Source organism: Macrobrachium rosenbergii, chromosome 28 (genome assembly GCF_040412425.1).
Source record: "Macrobrachium rosenbergii isolate ZJJX-2024 chromosome 28, ASM4041242v1, whole genome shotgun sequence".
Taxonomy (NCBI): domain Eukaryota; kingdom Metazoa; phylum Arthropoda; class Malacostraca; order Decapoda; family Palaemonidae; genus Macrobrachium; species Macrobrachium rosenbergii.
In genome coordinates this window covers 16142709-16160574 of record NC_089768.1, presented here as the reverse complement: position 1 = coordinate 16160574, position 17866 = coordinate 16142709, and the positions used below count along the sequence as shown (strand labels likewise).

The following is a 17866-nucleotide window of genomic DNA, read 5'->3' as shown; positions in this document are numbered from 1 at the left end:
TTTCCTTCGAGTTATCCCTGGACGGGGCCATTCGCAGAAAACGAGAGCCGAAACTTGAGTCTTGAGATAACCGTCGCCTTGCCCGGACCAAGTCTTCCTAGAGAGCAGACAATCATTCACAGCGCGTTGCTTCATTCTCGGAATCCGTTACCTGCTGCATGAAGAAACGCACTTGCCAATTCAGGGAATAATCAGGGGTAAATCTGTCCTAGCTCAAACATTCAAGCCTAAAGTGCCAGTAAGCCAGCTACGAGTAAATTTCAACCTTATCTACCCGCGTATCACAGCGATATCCGTATCTACGCAACATTAACAAATGTAACTTCATTACTATGATATATTATGTTAATACCGTCAGTACTCTCGTGCTCATTTACACTTCGTCGCTGTCCGTGGAGTAGAAAACTCAACTTATCTAAATGTTTTACGAACAGCTCGATAATTGAAATATCACTCTAGTATGACGGCGGGTAATTGCAGAGGTAAGCGGCTGGGTTTTACTGGAGTTCACGAGGTCCACACGTGAGAGGAAGCAGTGGGAAGATGTGACGGGTTATGTCATTGTTTCTCTCTCTCTCTCTCTCTCTCTCTCTCTCTCTCTCTCTCTTATTTTTTTTTTTTTTTTGTAACGTCGTATCTTGACGGGATTCACGATATTAAGTGTATCTTTGTAGCGTATGTAATTATATGCTCGCATTTATGTATACGATCACTCGCATGTATATATGTTTAGGTTTGTGGACAGAAAGAAGTTTCCTTTGATTTCCCTAAGTTCTTTTGGCTTCGTCTGGATATAAACTTCTCTAAGCAACGGCATGGCTTAGAATCTAGATTCTAGATTCTTGTTTAAAAGACTGCCCACAACGCTATAGTGGGTAAACCTTCGTACACATTTCTTAGGCTTTCATTTTGTACATACCAGGGAAATTCATAGTCAATTGGAAGAAGACCTTCTGGTTATCGAGGAATCTGAACCATGGGGAAATCCTTAGCTAAGTGTCTTGATCACAAGAAAACGTAAGAGCGAGGCATCAACGGGGAAGGAGGTTAAAAAGGAAAAAAAAATCTGAAATGGCGGTTGTAACCAAAACGTATGCGTTCACTGTGGCAAACCTAGTTATCTAGGATTCTTTTCCTTGTTGCTTTTTATAAGACGTGTGGCTGAGACGGAGCTAGGAGGAATGGAGCGCTGTTGGACCTATGATGTCTAATCTCTGTAGGTGGCCCGAGCATAGTTGTTAGAAATCGGCATTTCCTGTGGGGTGGCGAAATGGGCCCGTCAGTTATTGCTAGTCGACAGAGCATAGTTTCGCCATGATCGTTCTCTTTTTTCTCCTTCTTCTTCTTCTTCGTGCATTACACATGACGCGTGATCCCTCATATCAGGTATATAACGGTTCTCGAGGGATCATATTCTCCGAGAGATGGAAATGAGAAAAATGTCAATTATTTTCAATCGTTTCCTTGAGAACTTTTGCGGGGACTCGCTGTGCGTGCGGGGGCGGGCAGTAGGATGTTGTCAGAGGTGCAGGGTGGGGACAGAGAACCAGGTCCCCCATTTGCAGCTGCAGATTTTGTTTCTTAAACGAGTCTTGGTGAAGAAGTAATTCATTATCCTGACATATTATCAAAGATAACAGTTTCTAGCAGTGGCATCTACTCCCAAGGTCTTTGTCACTGACCTATTTCATTCTTGAATGAATTGTCTCCAAGGAAGCTCTCAAAATGTTATGAGAGTAACACCAAAGAAAAGTCTCTCAATAATCATATAAATGTACGTATATATTTTAAAGCGTCTACTATGGCTAAAGACTCTAGGTCTGTTACTGAGTAATTTACTTCTGTTGGTTTTAGTTTTCTACTGTAATAAGCTATAGTATGATATTTGTTATCATGTCTGCATTTGCACATATATTAATTGGTTATCCAACTATGGCTAGACAAGGAATCACAACTGACCCACCTAGAGAACAATTGGTGATGAGAAGGAAGCATAGGAATTGTAGAATACCACTACATAAAATGATTTGAAGAAACAAAGCTCCGAAAACCTCCTTGCATGAAAAGTATCTTAAAAAATATACCACAAAACAAGCATATCAAGTATGTAACACGAATGCATAACCAATCAGCATTAACCAAGAATCTAACCAGGAAAGTTACCTGAAATTAGACAGAGAATTAAGGCTTAAACCAGGAGAAAGCACCTGGTAAGAATGCACAGTAAATCCATTATATGTAGGAAAAGAAGTTCTAACCTTTAGAGAAGGAGCACAAGTAAATGGAATACATTATTCCTCCAGCCTACACGAAGCTAGACAAGGTAAAATAGCTTTACAAGTTATGAATAGAAGAGGAAGAAAAGTTAGGCTATCACAAGGTGCAGAGATAGGTTTAGCACAAGTATATGCTTTCCCTATTCAATAAGAAGTGAATACCTTCACCACTATGCATACATACACACATACATACATATATACATATATATACATATATATATAAATATGTGTGTACATATATATGTACATATATACATGAATATAAATGCATACATGCACACACACACATATATACACACACACACACACACATATTATATATATATATATATATATATATATATATATATATATATATATATATATATATATATATATATATATATATATATATATATATATATATATATATATATATATTTTGAGAACTAAGCCATTGGGTAAAGTCCAATTCATGTAATATGAAGACCTCGAGCTAGCTTCAGCCACAGAAGCTGTAACTGAACCAACCCTTTCCTTCCCTTGCCAGCAACCCAGATACCGTCATATACAAACTTCGTCTTGCTGAATTATTGTGTTGTAACGTAAATAGGCACCGAACTACTTATCTGCTAGTCCTTCTTATTGGCATGGGAACTGAACCATATCCTATTTGGCAACAGGGTAGACAGTGTGAATCGCTCACCTGAAAGGGTCCAGTTTCAAAGCGGAAGACTAATTAGGTCCATCAGAGCAGATCGTTTCTGAGGTCCTTTTTGAAGGTTTTGAATATAGTAACAAAACATTAAAACAAAAAATAATTATTTAAAACACGAGTGTCGCTTTCTTTGATAGCAAATGTAGGATATAATAAAGGGTATCGATATCAGTGTTTCTTAAGTATAATTGATGCGTATATTTTCACTAGAGACTCTGAATCTTTGATTTGAATTCACTCGGTATTTTCTTGACTGGTAAACATCAAATCATCTTGACCTAGTTTCTGCAACAGTCGGAAATATGCGCAGTTGTCACCGGCTTAATTTATTTGGCATTCATTTTGAATAGAAATAAGCAATTACGGTTATGAATATATAATTATGAGGTATCCGGTACCTTTTCTAAAGGGTAGAAATAAATGATGGTCCCTGGTTTTCTTTCCCACCGCGTGGTTGAAGGCTGTTTCTTAGACAGCCTTGATCTTCTAGGAATACGAGGGCATCTCTGCCTTTCTGATAACCTGCACCGAGTAAAATTTCTCTTTCTGCTTAGCGCTGATTCCATTATCCTTTGTTTAATCGCCTGACTTTATAATAAGAGCAATTTTGGTGCGAGGGCCATATACATACAAGGAATATTCAAAGGTTATTATCATCATTTTTATTTTTCTCGTCTTTTCTGGTATGGCAATCTAGCAGTTTACTCAACGAAGTTAAGTTCATTACGAATGGCTCCATATTTAAGGAATGATGATGATAAGTGTGTGTGTGAAAACGTGCGAGTGTTTGCCATTAGCGGACCTTTGGAACGTCCGTTCAGAGGCCCCTCATATGAATCACGCTGCCACGGGGGTATTTCCTGACCTAGTGTTGCAATTTCATCTCATGCGCGCGAAGCCAGCACAGAGAGAGAGAGAGAGAGAGAGAGAGAGAGAGAGAGAGAGAGAGAGAGAGAGAGAGAGAGAAAATGGTCGCCTTGAGAAATATTGCAGAATCACCTCCCAGTTCCGCAAAAGTTTCTTGCTCTTATGAGTAATACAGTGCACCACATTGGGCATGCTTAGCTGCCTGTGCATTTGATGGCGTCTTGTCACCAGTTCGGACAACAGAAATGGATACGAACCCGGAATTGCAATTATGCATTAACGTCAAGAAGTGTCGCATAGAATCACGTCATCGAATGCTGGGTGGAGCGTATAACTTCGTAATATGATAGTATCCCCTCCCCAAGGTCGTCTACGCACGAAGAAAACGGCACACGATGACGACGGTCGATGTTTGTTACACCACCTGGGACCTGACTCTCTCTCTCTCTCTCTCTCTCTCTCTCTCTCTCTCTCTCTCTCTCTCTCTCAGTGGTATTTCCCGACCGCTGCTGCCTCCTGCAAAAAACCCAATCTTGCCTTTTATTTTTTTAATCTGTTTGTTCGTTTTCCTTTCGTTATCAAGGATTACTTCGTTCTTTAGCTGCTTTGTCTGATATCGGCCTTCCGGTGTTACCGAAAGTTTGTGATCCCTCCTATTGCAGAGAAACCTTGCTGTGTACATAATAATGGTCGCAATAAATGCTACAGAACAACTGTTTTGTCGTGGGACTTATTATGCGCTTTAAATGATTCCAACCGAAGCCAAGGACATTACACGGTGCAGAAACAATGACGGATTTTTTTTCTTCTTAAAGAGGTTTAATTTTAAGGAGGCAGTCCTTGCACACACACACACACACACACACACACAGACTGACAAACGATGCAAGCATTTAAACAGACACCACGAAGAATTAAATAAAGGAGGAAAATGTTTTTTTTTCTCTTACCAATGAGAAAAGAGGGAAAAAATGATCGTATTCTTAAAAAAGGAAAGAAAAGAGATCTAATTCCACGTTGCAAAATTAAGTGAAACGGAGAAGGTCAGGTGGTGTGCTTGTGGCCTCAGTGATAATGAAAGAAAGGTGGCATTTTTTTCTGCGCTGATACTAATTAAAAAAAAACACACACGCACACACACACACACACGCCCGACGTATGTCTCGCATTTTGTGACACGTATCTCTTGCAAAACGTGGCGCAAATTGTGATAAATTCCGAGATTCGCAGAATACTTTGACGTATGCGTTAAACAAAGAGCATCTTTCCTCAGATCACGTGCGCGCTATTTTGCGCAGTTGCTTGCACATGCAGATACACGATACGACTTGCAGCTTTCCCTGATTCATCTTTCTTTGTTTTTTGGTAAAGCAAATTGTGGTCGCAATGGTTAAATGATCCCATAACAGGAATTTAACAGAAGACATAGATCGCTTGTAAAGCGAGAATGTGAATGGACGAAATGATATAAGATAACGTTCGATAAAGAGAGAGGGAATAAATGGAGGTTGACATACAGAGAAAAGCAGATAAATAGAGAGAGAGAGAGAGAGAGAGAGAGAGAGAGAGTTTCATAAGAAGAGAGAGAGGGTGTTTGATAAGAAGAGAGAGAGAGAGAGAGAGAGAGAGAGAGAGAGAGAGAGAGAGAGAGAGAGAGAGAGAGTTTGATAAGAGAGAGAGAGAGAGAGAGAGAGAGTGAGTTTGATAAGAGAGAGAGAGAGAGAGAGAGAGAGAGAGAGAAGAGTTTAATGATGAAGAAAGACATAAGAGACAGAGAAAGAGAGAGAGAGAGAACGTTTAATAAATAAAGAGAGTAGCAGAGATTAATGAAAGAGAAAGAGAGAGAGAGAGAGAGAGAGTGAGAGAGAGCAGCATTAAGATCGCTTGTGCTATTCCCGGAAGACGGAGACGTCTCTCATCGCTCCACAATTTCCGAGATCATCAATGAGCAAGTTCTTCCCCCGCCCGCCGTCAGGATCTAAGACTTCTGCGAATTGCCACCCTTCTGGTTGCAAAGTCGCAGGAAGATTGCAAAACCCCATGAGCTGGCTGGCCCCCACGTGGAGTCAGGACCGTAAAGTATCGTTCAGCCGCCTCGGCTTCCATTTTGTTTCAGACGTTTTAGTTTAGTTACCGTGGTTTCTGAAGTTGGTCTCTCGGTTTGAACGAGTGATTCGATGTGGCGAGGAGTTGGTTCTAAAATGAAACCCAACGAATATTGAAAATTAGAGGCAGAGATCTTGAAGGAAACGGACGTTACAGTTCTGCAAACGGCTGCTCAGACAGTGTCCTCTCCCCCCACCCCGACCCGCACCCTCTCCCACGGGGATGACCAAGTCATCGGTTGCAACATGTACAAACGCTCGCACTTATAGAAAACGGCGTACGTGCCCGAAAGCTCTTTCATTCCGATGTGGGACTCGCAGCCCATGGGACCAACATTACTACCTTAGCACCCAAAGAGATTAACACAGAAGAGGACGAGGAAACATTCGTGTTCATTTAACAGTGTTCGGTGACATAAACGGCCTCTCGATTCTGTTATTATCAAAGTGCTCGCTAGAACGAACAGAACAGGTGCCAACGTCGATAGTGCTCGCCGCTGGTTTTACGGTAATTCGTTTTCTGCAGAGTGACAGTTGTAACGTAGGAGTGCATTTTATCGAAGCTAATGCTTGGCGAGGATTACCATAGGCTCTCTTCTTCTCCAGACTTTATCAAAGAGAAAAACTGGTATAATTGGCTACTGACTACACAGGACTTAGCCAAATATATACATCCGTCCCATCTACACGAGGACAATATGAAACTCGTCGAGGTAAGATCAGCGATATTCTCGAAGACATTCCTCCTGTTGGTTCACCCACTAAACTTCCTGGCACTGAATTCTTAAATCATGCTGCTGCTGCTGCTCTGCACACTTTCTCAAGACTGACGCCCCAAATGAAACGATCTGCTGCTAACGAATATATATATATATATATATATATATATATATATATATATATATATATATATATATATATATATATATATATGCATAAATATATGTATTATATATGTGTGCGTATGTATGTATGTATGTCTGTGTCTGTATGTCCACTTGCTAGGACTGAAATTGTTTAAATGATTTAAACTCGAACACATTCAGAATTGCACTAAGTGACAAATTCCATGTCCATCTCTCTCTCTCTCTCTCTCTCTCTCTCTCTCTCTCTCTCTCTCTCTCTTGCCTTTTCTCTGTTTTTGACTCTCTCTCTCTCTCTGCCTCTTTCTCTCTTTTTGCCTTTTCTCTCTCTCTCTCTCTCTCTCTCTCTCTCTCTCTCTCTCTCTCCTTTCAACCACAGATTTTAGACAGTCCTAATATGTTTATACAGATCGTGTGTGATACCTGAAGTTAATCCTTTTCCGTCCCTCCCTTCCGCGTCTCCCCTCCACGTGGGTGTCAAAGACTTGTCGAAAACGAGAGGGTTTAGAATAAAGGGACAGAGAGCGAGAGGAATAGGCCGCTAACACTACATAACCAAACCTTATTATCATTGAGGATTTCCTCTCATTGATCTGAGCGATCGCTTAAGCAAGGCGGACGGACGGTGATATTTGAAATTTTCCTCTCACGCCCGCCGGCGTCGGCAGTCCAGTATTTAGCGCCAAGTTCTACGGGCTGGAAATCTAGAAATCTTGATTAATTCACAATATTTTTCCTCTAAATTCACTTCCCCAATACTGACGTCACTATCTATCTCCCTCACTCCCTCTCCCTCCCCCCACCCCACCCCACCCTGTCTCCTCCACCCCAGTTCGAAACCATACATTAAGTGCTTGAATTAGCCCGACTTGTGTTTTCACATATTCATTATTGTAATTACAGAGAGTGGTTCTGTGTGTGTTGGAGGGGGGGGGCGAGTATAGGGGCCCCAGATACACTGATGTGTGCACGTATGGATGTGTGTGTGTGTGTGTGTGAGTTGAGGGCGAGATGCAGAGTCAATGATACATTGAATATCTTTCAACTCAATGCCTTAGGTCGAGTTAGCCCCCTTTAGGCCTGATGAGAGAATTGTATTCAGTTCAAGGGGAAACTTGTATGAGAGAAACAAGGGGTCGGGGTATGGTGGGGGGTGAGGGGGAAGGGTTATAGACTCCGGTATCAATCTAGTGAAGTGGTTTTCTAACTCGGCGAAGGGAACAGAAAGCGATGGTCGTAATTGTTTTTTCCTTCTCTCTTTCTTTTCCTTTTTTTAAGGAAAACAACAGGTCACAAATATAGCTGGATTTCTCTCTCTCTCTCTCTCTCTCTCTCTCTCTCTCTCTCTCTCTCTCTCTCTCTCTCTCTCTCTCTCAATCCCTGAAGGTGGCTATTATTGTGATGGATATGCATTAACCTTGTCAATGGTGGCTAATTAAAAACAAAAGCTCTTTCTTTGTTAATCATAATAGGAAAAGAAACTGAAGGGGTAAAGTGTGGTTTTCTAATTCACTGTCTGTCTTTAAGTTTAAATGTTTAAAATAGTTTACAACAGTAAAGTCTGTTGTGCCTTTACAAGGTTGGATTAAAACCATTCGCTTTTCAGGCGCTGTAACGGTTCCTTTCTGTCTGAATATATCTTCTGGTATAAAATCACAACAAGCGAAGACACCTCTATGACGCTGTACATGAACACGCAATTCTGTTCCAAGTGTTTAACTTGACCGCGTCTCTACGAAAGGTCTTAAGTTCTGTTCCTCATCTAGCCAATAAAATTCGCTCATGCACAACTGCACGTACACGCAGAAGGCAAGAAATGCCAATCAACAGAGGTTTCTCGGAGTCTATTTAATGCATTTGCCCGGAAAAACAAAAAAAAAGTATTTTGGAGATAGGGCCATCTTGCGCGCGAGAAGACTAGCGCGTTCAAGCATCTTCGAACCTTGACACAAAGCCTTTATGGTTTATGTGGAACCTGATTCTCCGTCGTTGTTTCGACAAGAAGGACACAAGTGCAAATCAGTCGACTCATGCCAAAGCCTGCTCTCTATAATATGTGACTCAACACTGACCCTGAAATTTATCTTCATGAGCGCGCGTGGATTTACACCACGTGGAATGTATCGCTCTGAAATCTAGGTCGAGTGTAATAAACTGTCAGGATCAGAATCGCCTTCCGGAAAGTCAGAGTTGAAGACATTTTATTCTTCTTATGCCGCCTCCTCCTCCTACTCCTCTTCCTCCTCCTCTGGATCGACGGATAAGAAGAAAAATCGAACTGCCACGAAAGTTTTTAGGCCTTTTTGAATAACAGAACGGGACAGCGCCGCGCTTGGTACGTCGCATACAGCCTCAGGATTAGTATTATTAGGCCTCCTCACTTACATAAGTAGAGCAATACATTTATTACTCCACCCCCCCGCCCGTGAATACATTTCCTTTTTTCACGGCACCTGAGAAGGTATATACATATATATATATATCATTTGCATCCGCAATGTTTCTCCGACTCCGATGCCTTAATATTCTGGACTCGTTCCTCTCCCACTTGAGATCGGGAGGCGTAGTTCCAAATACCCAACGGCTGGCTGCTCAACTGGTCTCCAATTTCCTTTTCCTATTACTTCTTTACCGCCCTTCCTCCTCCTCCCCCTCGTCCACTTCTACCTTCTTTTACTCGCTCTTGTAAGCCTAAGGCTTAGTGAGATCACGCGATATGGCTATTTAGGCATGAGAGTTTGCCGGTACATTCAAGGGAGTGGGGAGTGGGGGAGGGAGGGGGAGTGGCTGATGTTCGGTGGCATAATCTACGGAATTCTGATCTCGGTGAGGCTCGTTAGCTCTGACTTTGCTTTAGGACGTTCTGCGAAGCCTCCGCCATAATGATCGAGCTGTGGTTACTTATGCATAATCCGTTCTTATTTTACAAGTGGCCTGCTAATCCCACCCTCTCTCTCTCTCTCCTCTCTCTCTCTCTCTCTCTCTCTCTCTCTCTCTCTCTCTCTCTCTCTCTCTCTGTGTTACGTGATTAAAATATCCGATAGTAGGTGCATGGTAGTAATTTACATCTACAATCATCCTGAAAAGATGATTTCAATAACATCCATCCAAGATGGGACCTAGAGTGTCTTTCATAGTGGCACAAAAAGTTGAGAAAATATTCTGTCCCTTTCCTCGCTTTACGGAGATAAACGGCAGAGAGAGAGAGAGAGAGAGAGAGAGAGAGAGAGAGAGAGAGAGAGAGAGAGAGAGAGAGAGAGAGAGGCCATTTACGTGCAGTTCCGCGAAATTCATGCAGTGGCGCTGGTTCCCCGTAAAGAGTGACGCAATCTGTTGCAACTCTAGAATGCAATAGCCTTGCAACAACAAGGCCAGCGGTGACGTCTGCCCAATTTGCCCACTTCACTTCTGGGAAAAGCGATTACTGTGCAACGAGAAAAGGATCAAGTGAAGGCGGAAAGAAATATCTTTGGTTAGATGCCGGCTCTCCGTTCTTCGTTTATTAGTATTGCGTGTTGCTGACTGCGTAGACCATATACAGCGTTTTAACGAAGGGGGACAGAAGGACGCAGATGCTGGTAAAGGCAGGCATAATCACAGATGCGAGGCAGGCGCTAACTCTTTTATTATTAATCATTATCGTCAGCTTCTGCAGTGGTCCATAACAGTTAGCATTATTAGCAGAAAGATAAACCAAACCTCGAGCAATCTTTGCCTAAGAAGTCGTTGAATGTTACTGTTATATATATTAATTCAAACACGGCAGAACGTGCATTCTGATATGGAAAGCTCTCGAAAAACGCTGGCTTTCCAGAAAGCTTTGCACGGTCGTTTTTAAATACCATGCAAATGCAGGTTTAGAAACGATAATCATTGCCAAATGGCCATGTTCAAGACCAGTGTTACCAACGTATGGTAAAAGACAGAATGAATGCGCGGTATGCGATCGACCGGCCAATAAATTCTTGACTTGACTAAAGACTCATAACTTCTCATCACCCTTCCCTATATCTCTATTAATACTAATAAAATCCTTCTGTTAGGCTTAACTGATAATATACATGAAGTGAATGAGTAATCATTGATGATATAACACGTCATTAAAGTCACAACTTATTATTATTATTATTATTATTATTATTATTATTATTATTATTATTATTATTATTATTAACGTTAATGTTCCATTTGTGGGCACTGTTAACTTTTACTGCATTTCCTTAAATCTGTTCTGTAAGTGAATTTAGGTAAAATGAATAAATATTTAACCTACCGGTCTTTTTACAGTAAGATATTTCGTATTAATTTAATTTTAGACCAAGACCATGAACATAACAGCTAACATCTTTATTTGTTTTCTTCTCTGGCAGGGAGGGTACGGCACAATGGGGAGCAGTTCGCAGTATTGCCTGCGGTGGAACAACCATCGGAACAACCTGCTGGCGGCTTTCGATCAACTTCTGCATCACGAAGCTTTCACAGACGTCACTCTGGCCTGCGAGGATGGCAGGACGCTGCACGCCCACAGGCTGGTCCTGGCCGCCTGCTCGTCGTACTTTCAGGCACTGTTCGTCAACGCCCACACATCCAACCATCCCATCGTGGTCCTCAAGGACGTGAGGGCTTGTGCCATGAGGGCTCTGCTCGAGTACATGTACAGAGGAGAAGTCAACGTCGAGCACGACGCGCTCCAAGAGCTTTTGAAAGTGGCTGAGAGCTTGAAGGTCAAAGGGTTAGTGGAGGAACTGGGCAATGATGCCCCATTGCGACGACCACCCTCGCCGCCAGAAATCTCCCGCCCACCTCCACCACCTGCAGTGGACAGCCGTAGCCACCCTGAGCTGATTCGACCAAAGCAAGAACCCCCTACTTCAGTTGCTCCACCCCCGTCAGCCTCTTCCCATGAACCTCCACGTTCAACCTCTCCACAGCCTCTGTACCCGACAATCCAACCACCAGTTCTTCCCCCACACAGAGAACACTCCCAACACCGACCTGACCATCGCCCAGAGCATCGAGAACACAGAGACCACAGGGACATGAGCCGTGAACTAGACCCACGCGACAGTCGTGACATGAGAGACATCAGGGAGCATCTGAGAGACCACTCACGAGACCTGAGAGAAGGGCACGAGCCTCGAGACAGCCATACCCCAGGAAACCTAGACTCAGAGACCCGACAGCCTCTCTCCTTAGTCCCACCCGTTCCTCACATGCCTCCCCCTTGCCCAGACTCACCACCTCTTAAACGTAAGAGACCCATCATGCCTGAGCCTATTCTGTCTCCAACACCCATTCTGCGAACAGCGCTCGGGCACACGCATGGCTTCCCTGGACCTGACATGAGTTCGCTCGTGTCTTTGGCATCTTCCATGATGCCCTTGCCAGGACTCCTCAGTTCACATGTTCCACACCTTCTGCCACATGAACACAGAGACCACCTCGAGGTAACTTCATGCCGCTGTCTCAGTTCTTCTGTTATATGTGCTGTATTTCCTCCTGATGGACAAAACTGAAGTATTTTTTGCATAAAGATGTCTGTTGTCACTCTCGCTTATTTCTAGTGATTTTTTATTGTTTTTTTTATTCATGGCTCGTTCCTCTTTCCAGAATCCTTACAGCATCAGTACCAAAAAGGAACTTCTTGACGAGGAGCCACGTTCGTTCTCAGATATTTCCAGGGATGATGACCACGACAAGATAAAGAGGGAGTCGGTAAGTTCTATCCATAATTAACCGATATTATATTATATTATATTATATATATATATATATATATATATATATATATATATATATATATATATATATATATATATATATATATATATATATACATATATATATATATATATATATATATATATATATATATATATATGTATAAATATATATATATATATATATATATATATATATATATATATATATATATATATATGTATAAATATATATATATATATATATATATATATATATATATATATATATATATATATATATATATATATATATATATATATATATATATATAATGTAAGCCCACATTCGTGTAGACTATCTTTGTCACTCAAAGTTTACCTTAATCGTTATTTCACTTGAATAAATTTCAAGCTTTATAAAAGATGTCATAATTTTTTTAGTAGCTAGAGTAAAGTACTCTAAACATACCATTACTCAGGTAACCGGCCGGAGTGTGTTCTTAACGTTCTATTATCTTGATGGTTAGGAAAATATATAATGCATAATTACAAAAGAAACTTAGACCAGGAGTGAGTAAAATGATCGTAATTCGCAAACAGGGTAATTGGAAATGTTCCTGTTTATATTCCCGCAGCTAGCCAATGGGCCTCTGTTACCCGACTTCAGTCCATACCACATAGATCCAAATGGCTCCTCCCACTACAGCAATTTTGTCAGTTACGTTCCAACTCCTAAGCCTGAGTGGAAGAGGTACAAGCAGTACACGAAGACAGACCTGATGGATGCTATTGAGGCTGTGAGAACTGGTATGACTGCTCTACAGGTAAGTTACAACACTGAATGGCATCTTGCCTGATGCTTCTGAGCTTTACGAAAAAATAAGAGTACTTGTCAAGTTCTGATGATTAAATTAATTAAACTCATCGTTTCCGCCGCCACCGATATCAGTCCGTCAGTAATTGCAATGTTATACTGAATCATTTCTTAAATAATTTTTTTTTTTCCAAATGATGGGGATGGTACCCTTTCGAATGTAGATGCCAAACTCACAGGTGGTTTTATTCTTTTAGGCGTCACGGAAGTACAAAGTCCCTTCTCGAACTCTTTACGATAAGATCAAGAAGATGGGAATCAGTACAGTGCCACGACGCCTGCCCAGTAAAAAGCCCTCTCCCTCCAGTACGGATCTGGACGGGACATCCACTGACGCCCCTCCAGTCTCTCATGAAACCATTGACATCACGTCCAGAGACAGAGATTCCAACTCAGACCACGAGAACAGGCTGAAGGTGATTAACAGCGATGAAGACGACCACTCCACGTCAGGGGTTCCTCCCATGGGGGACGACGAAGACGACCCTCCGTCTGCAGCATCCACACCAGCTCTTGCATCATTCTCCCTCATCGGGCGACAGATGTACGAAAACGGCAGTGGAGGGGAGCCCTCCTCCACCCCACTAGACCTGACGGATACGGAATCCATTTTGCCTAAGAGACCTGAAATCGAGGAGCGCGCTTAAATGTCAACGAGCTGGTACAGGTGACACGTACCCGTTCCTTCCACATTTAGGCTTCTGGAGGAGTCCTCACAGCGTCATGCCCGACAGGTCTCAGGTGGTCTCCAGTCCCCCACTAGAGTCTCATAAGGCATGGCTAACGGTTGGCCCCGAGGTCAACTCGCCTCTAGTGCTCAGGTTTTTTTTTTTTTTTTTCTGGGGTCGGCTCATCATTCTCCATTCAAGTCTCGGAAGCTGGGTCAGTAGCGCTCGTACCTCGGCCCACAAAAAATGATGCTGACCTCCAGCAAGGGTTGTGACCTCCCTGCTCAACAGTTGATAGTAGATGGTACTGGAAGTTACCCAAGTAGTGACTAGAATCCAAAGCTCTTCGCAAATTATTAGTCAGAGAAAGATGGTTATTATTATTATTATTATTATTATTATTATTATTATTATTATTATTATTAAAGTAGATAGGAACAATTTCACTTTTATTTATATCATTCCTAATTGTCACCACTTGTGTAGACCATGTCACGGCAGTTTTAGACATACCATCTCGTTCATGCTAGCAGGTGTGTTGTTTATTCCTGCTGGACTTACCTCAGGGTATTCCCGCCTTTTCAACAGCTCACACAGTGTTACACAGTTGTAATGAAACTCGAATTGTTTGTTTGGGAATTTTTTAGTAAATAGAATAAGAAAAGATATATTTGTTAAAAGGGTACATGGTCTCTCAGTAAGCTTACAATTCAGGGTTCTGTCAGGGACCCGTTTATTGTAACAAGTTCACTGTAAGCTTAAAATCACTGCAAAGAGAAATATAATTATGTTGTACCTTAATGAAGTGAGTGAGCGGGAGATGTCCACGACTCTGCCTCTTTGCCATCTGAAGAAGAAGAAGAAGAAGAAAACATACTAATGCAAAAGAGAGTTCAAGTTGTTGGCTGCGGTGGCATTGTAGAAATACGCGATTGAGAGTGGAGACTGTGTTTTGATTTTATATGTGACTATTTTTCATAAACCAGCATTCAATTTGGGATGATTCCTTTTATCTGTGTGTGTGAATACAAATGAAAAAAAAAATAAGTAGATGTACTCTTCCTCTTGTTCATACTGTATATAAAATCTTAAGTACCTGTGTGGTCGACTGGACTGACCACTACCACTCTCTCTCTCTCTCTCTCTCTCTCTCTCTCTCTCTCTCTCTCTCTCTCTCTCTCTCTCTCTCTCCTGTAGTATGGTAATTAAAGCTTACCTTCTGAATGTAAACTTCACACCATTTCCAGGACTAAGCAAATGTATCCATAGTTGTAAGTTGGCAAATCTTTTTTTGCTCTCGATGTATACTGAAATACCTCACCTAAAACCAATGACAATTGTATACGATCCACACTTTGAAAGTTGATTACGCTAGCAAAGTATACGATCAGAATTATATATCTATCTATATATATAAATATATGTATATGTTCAGATTTACCTACTATATGAATACATAGTTGTAGTAAATAGGAAAAAAAACAGAACAGGGAAAAAAAAAGATTGATGATAATCTGTTTTACGGTTTTGTTATATTTCTTGTGCGTCTGATAATACCAAATAGGTTTAGGAAGAAAAAAAATGCGTTAAACGTTTCATGTATACGATTGGAGACGGATTATATTGTTAGGCTTTGCCGCCGCCGCCGCCGCCGCTCCTCCTCCTGCTGCTGCTGCCGCCGATCGATCGTCGGTCGATGACGAGACTCCTTGTGATGAATGCATCGCGATGAATCGATGCAATCCTGGCGTCCAGGACTGGGACAGTGGCTGGGGAGTCCTTCGAGGAGGCACAGGATGGTAATCCGGTGGTTTATTTAAGGGTAAAGCTTATCGGAGCCGTGGGAGATTCAAGGACCTCTGTGAGACATTTCTGTGATTATGGAAATATCTGTGCGATGCTGACCAGACTCTTCTTCATTAGTAATGGCGTAAGGAACGACGGTGTGTGTTTGTCCGTGTGTGTTTTCCCTCCTCTTCGTCGTCGTCAGTCTCCGGGAGAAGGAGAGGAAAGGACAGTAGAGAAGGACGCTTAGGTGACAGTACAGGAACTATATTAGATGACTGAAGAAGACTGTTGCCATATGTTTTACCTAAGTTCTGTGAAAAAAAATATATATATAACGATATGCAAAATGGAATCAGTCCCTCGTAATCATACTGGATAACATGGCTTAAAAAAAATGTTTTGGAAACCATTTGAGAGAATGCTTTGGGTTATGTATTATATTAACCATGTAACTTGCACAATTCAGAGTAACACCTTATGTATGGCTATAATAATTGTAGGATTTAAATGTATACGGCTTGTGGAGACAGAACTACATCGAGTTAGGATTAAGGTCCCCAGTTTTAATCCGCTGCAATACCATATTAGTAGAGAAATTACCGACCTGTATACCTTGTAAGATTTTTCCGTTTCGACCCATTCGTTTAGAAATCCCGTGAGGAAAAGCTGATCGCCCCGCCTTCTGAGGAAGGAACGCGAGGGAGAAATCTCCCAGAGTAGAAAGGAAAAATGTTTGCTAATGCTGCGCCAAGTAAATCAAGCGTTGAAGTATCGAGGAAGATGGCTTCGCAGGTATTAAGAAGAATGAGTCCATTCAACGATCATTCGTGTCGTTTCTTTATTTTTTATTTTATTGTTAATTTTTTTTTAGGAAATCTCATCATACCTGAATACGATCCGACCAAGTACATTTCTGCGTATCTCTGGGTAAGAGCGTAAGGTGATTAGAAGGAAACAAAAATAAAATGACAACTGTTTGAAGAAATTAAGAGATTAAATTCCCAAGAAAGGCGTAGTGTACTTACTTGAAATATAGTGAAGCTAATTTATACTTGAAATAAAAAAATAAAAAAAAATATGGCATCGTATCGTGGAAGCATCCACTGACATCACCGAGGAGAGCCTGATGCTCCATCGCTACCACGGAATATTAGTACTAATAATACGCTTGGTTCCAGAGGTACAGTTTTGCAACAGTTTTTGTCGTCTTGCTCACTAAGAGTGGAAACTGGAGAGATGGAGACAGGTTGGTTGGCGTTACTGTGACATAGGTTTAGAACTGATCCCTCTTAGTCAACGGTCAAGTCGCTGGAAATGTACATATACAATCCTCTTTTAATCTCTTGGTCCAACCTCCTCCTACTGTATTAAATTACTAGACTTCTCTCAGCAATTTCTTTTTTTTTTTTTTTTTTGCTTTCTCTCTCTGTCCAGTTGCGTGGAATTTAATTTTTTTATAACAGGGTCTTAATTTTAAGGTTTATATATTTTTAAAGTAAGGTAGTCCTTCTTTGTTTTATTTTTCTTATTGATCATAATTTATGAAATTATATTTAGCATGGCCAGTCGGTGACTGGCCGTGCCTCACTTCCGAATAAAGTGAACTGTTCAAGTTTTCCTGTTTGTTTCCTCACTTCTTTTTTTTTACGTACATTTTCCTTTATTCAGTTACTATTTAGTACCATATGACTTCTCTCTTTCCGGGCCGGTTGAAGAAATCCATCTCGCTCCAAGAAGGACTTGGGCGAAGGACCACTTGTGGGAATGACTTAAGAATCTCTCTCTCTCTCTCTCTCTCTCTCTCTCTCTCTCTCTCTCTCTCTCTCTCTCTCTCTCTCTCTCTCTCTCTCGCTCAAGCGGAGTTCTGCGAGACAGAATTTCATCCCATTACTGCGTCGACTTCAGAAAATTGGTTGATGACAAAGGGGAAATATTGGCAAACGATCTGGCAACATCTCTGGAATAAATACGGAAATCGAACTTCACATTTTTCCTCTACGGTCCATAGTCAATTGAAAGTCAG

General features: G+C 41.4%; 2 protein-coding genes across 6 annotated transcripts in view; one reads left to right on the top strand and one right to left on the bottom strand.

Moving 5' to 3' along the window:
* Positions 1 to 17455, top strand: part of LOC136854077 (uncharacterized) — a 366784-nt gene extending 349329 nt beyond the window's left edge. For 3 of the 4 annotated variants that reach the window (XM_067130212.1, XM_067130210.1, XM_067130213.1), the window contains 4 exons: positions 11182 to 12258; positions 12422 to 12526; positions 13149 to 13337; positions 13585 to 17455. In XM_067130212.1, coding sequence (XP_066986313.1) covers positions 11197 to 12258; positions 12422 to 12526; positions 13149 to 13337; positions 13585 to 14034 — 1806 coding nt within the window. In that variant the 5' untranslated portion in view covers positions 11182 to 11196 and the 3' untranslated portion in view covers positions 14035 to 17455. Of the gene's footprint in view, positions 1 to 6231; positions 6662 to 11181; positions 12259 to 12421; positions 12527 to 13148; positions 13338 to 13584 lie in introns of those variants that run through there. The other variant, XM_067130209.1, reaches the window with a different exon arrangement.
* The window catches only part of LOC136854078 (uncharacterized), a 28363-nt gene continuing 26062 nt past the window's right edge, over positions 15566 to 17866 (bottom strand). For both annotated transcript variants that reach the window (XM_067130217.1, XM_067130215.1), the window contains exon 4: positions 15566 to 16154. In XM_067130217.1, coding sequence (XP_066986318.1) covers positions 15975 to 16154 — 180 coding nt within the window. In that variant the 3' untranslated portion in view covers positions 15566 to 15974. The remainder of the gene's footprint in view (positions 16155 to 17866) is intronic.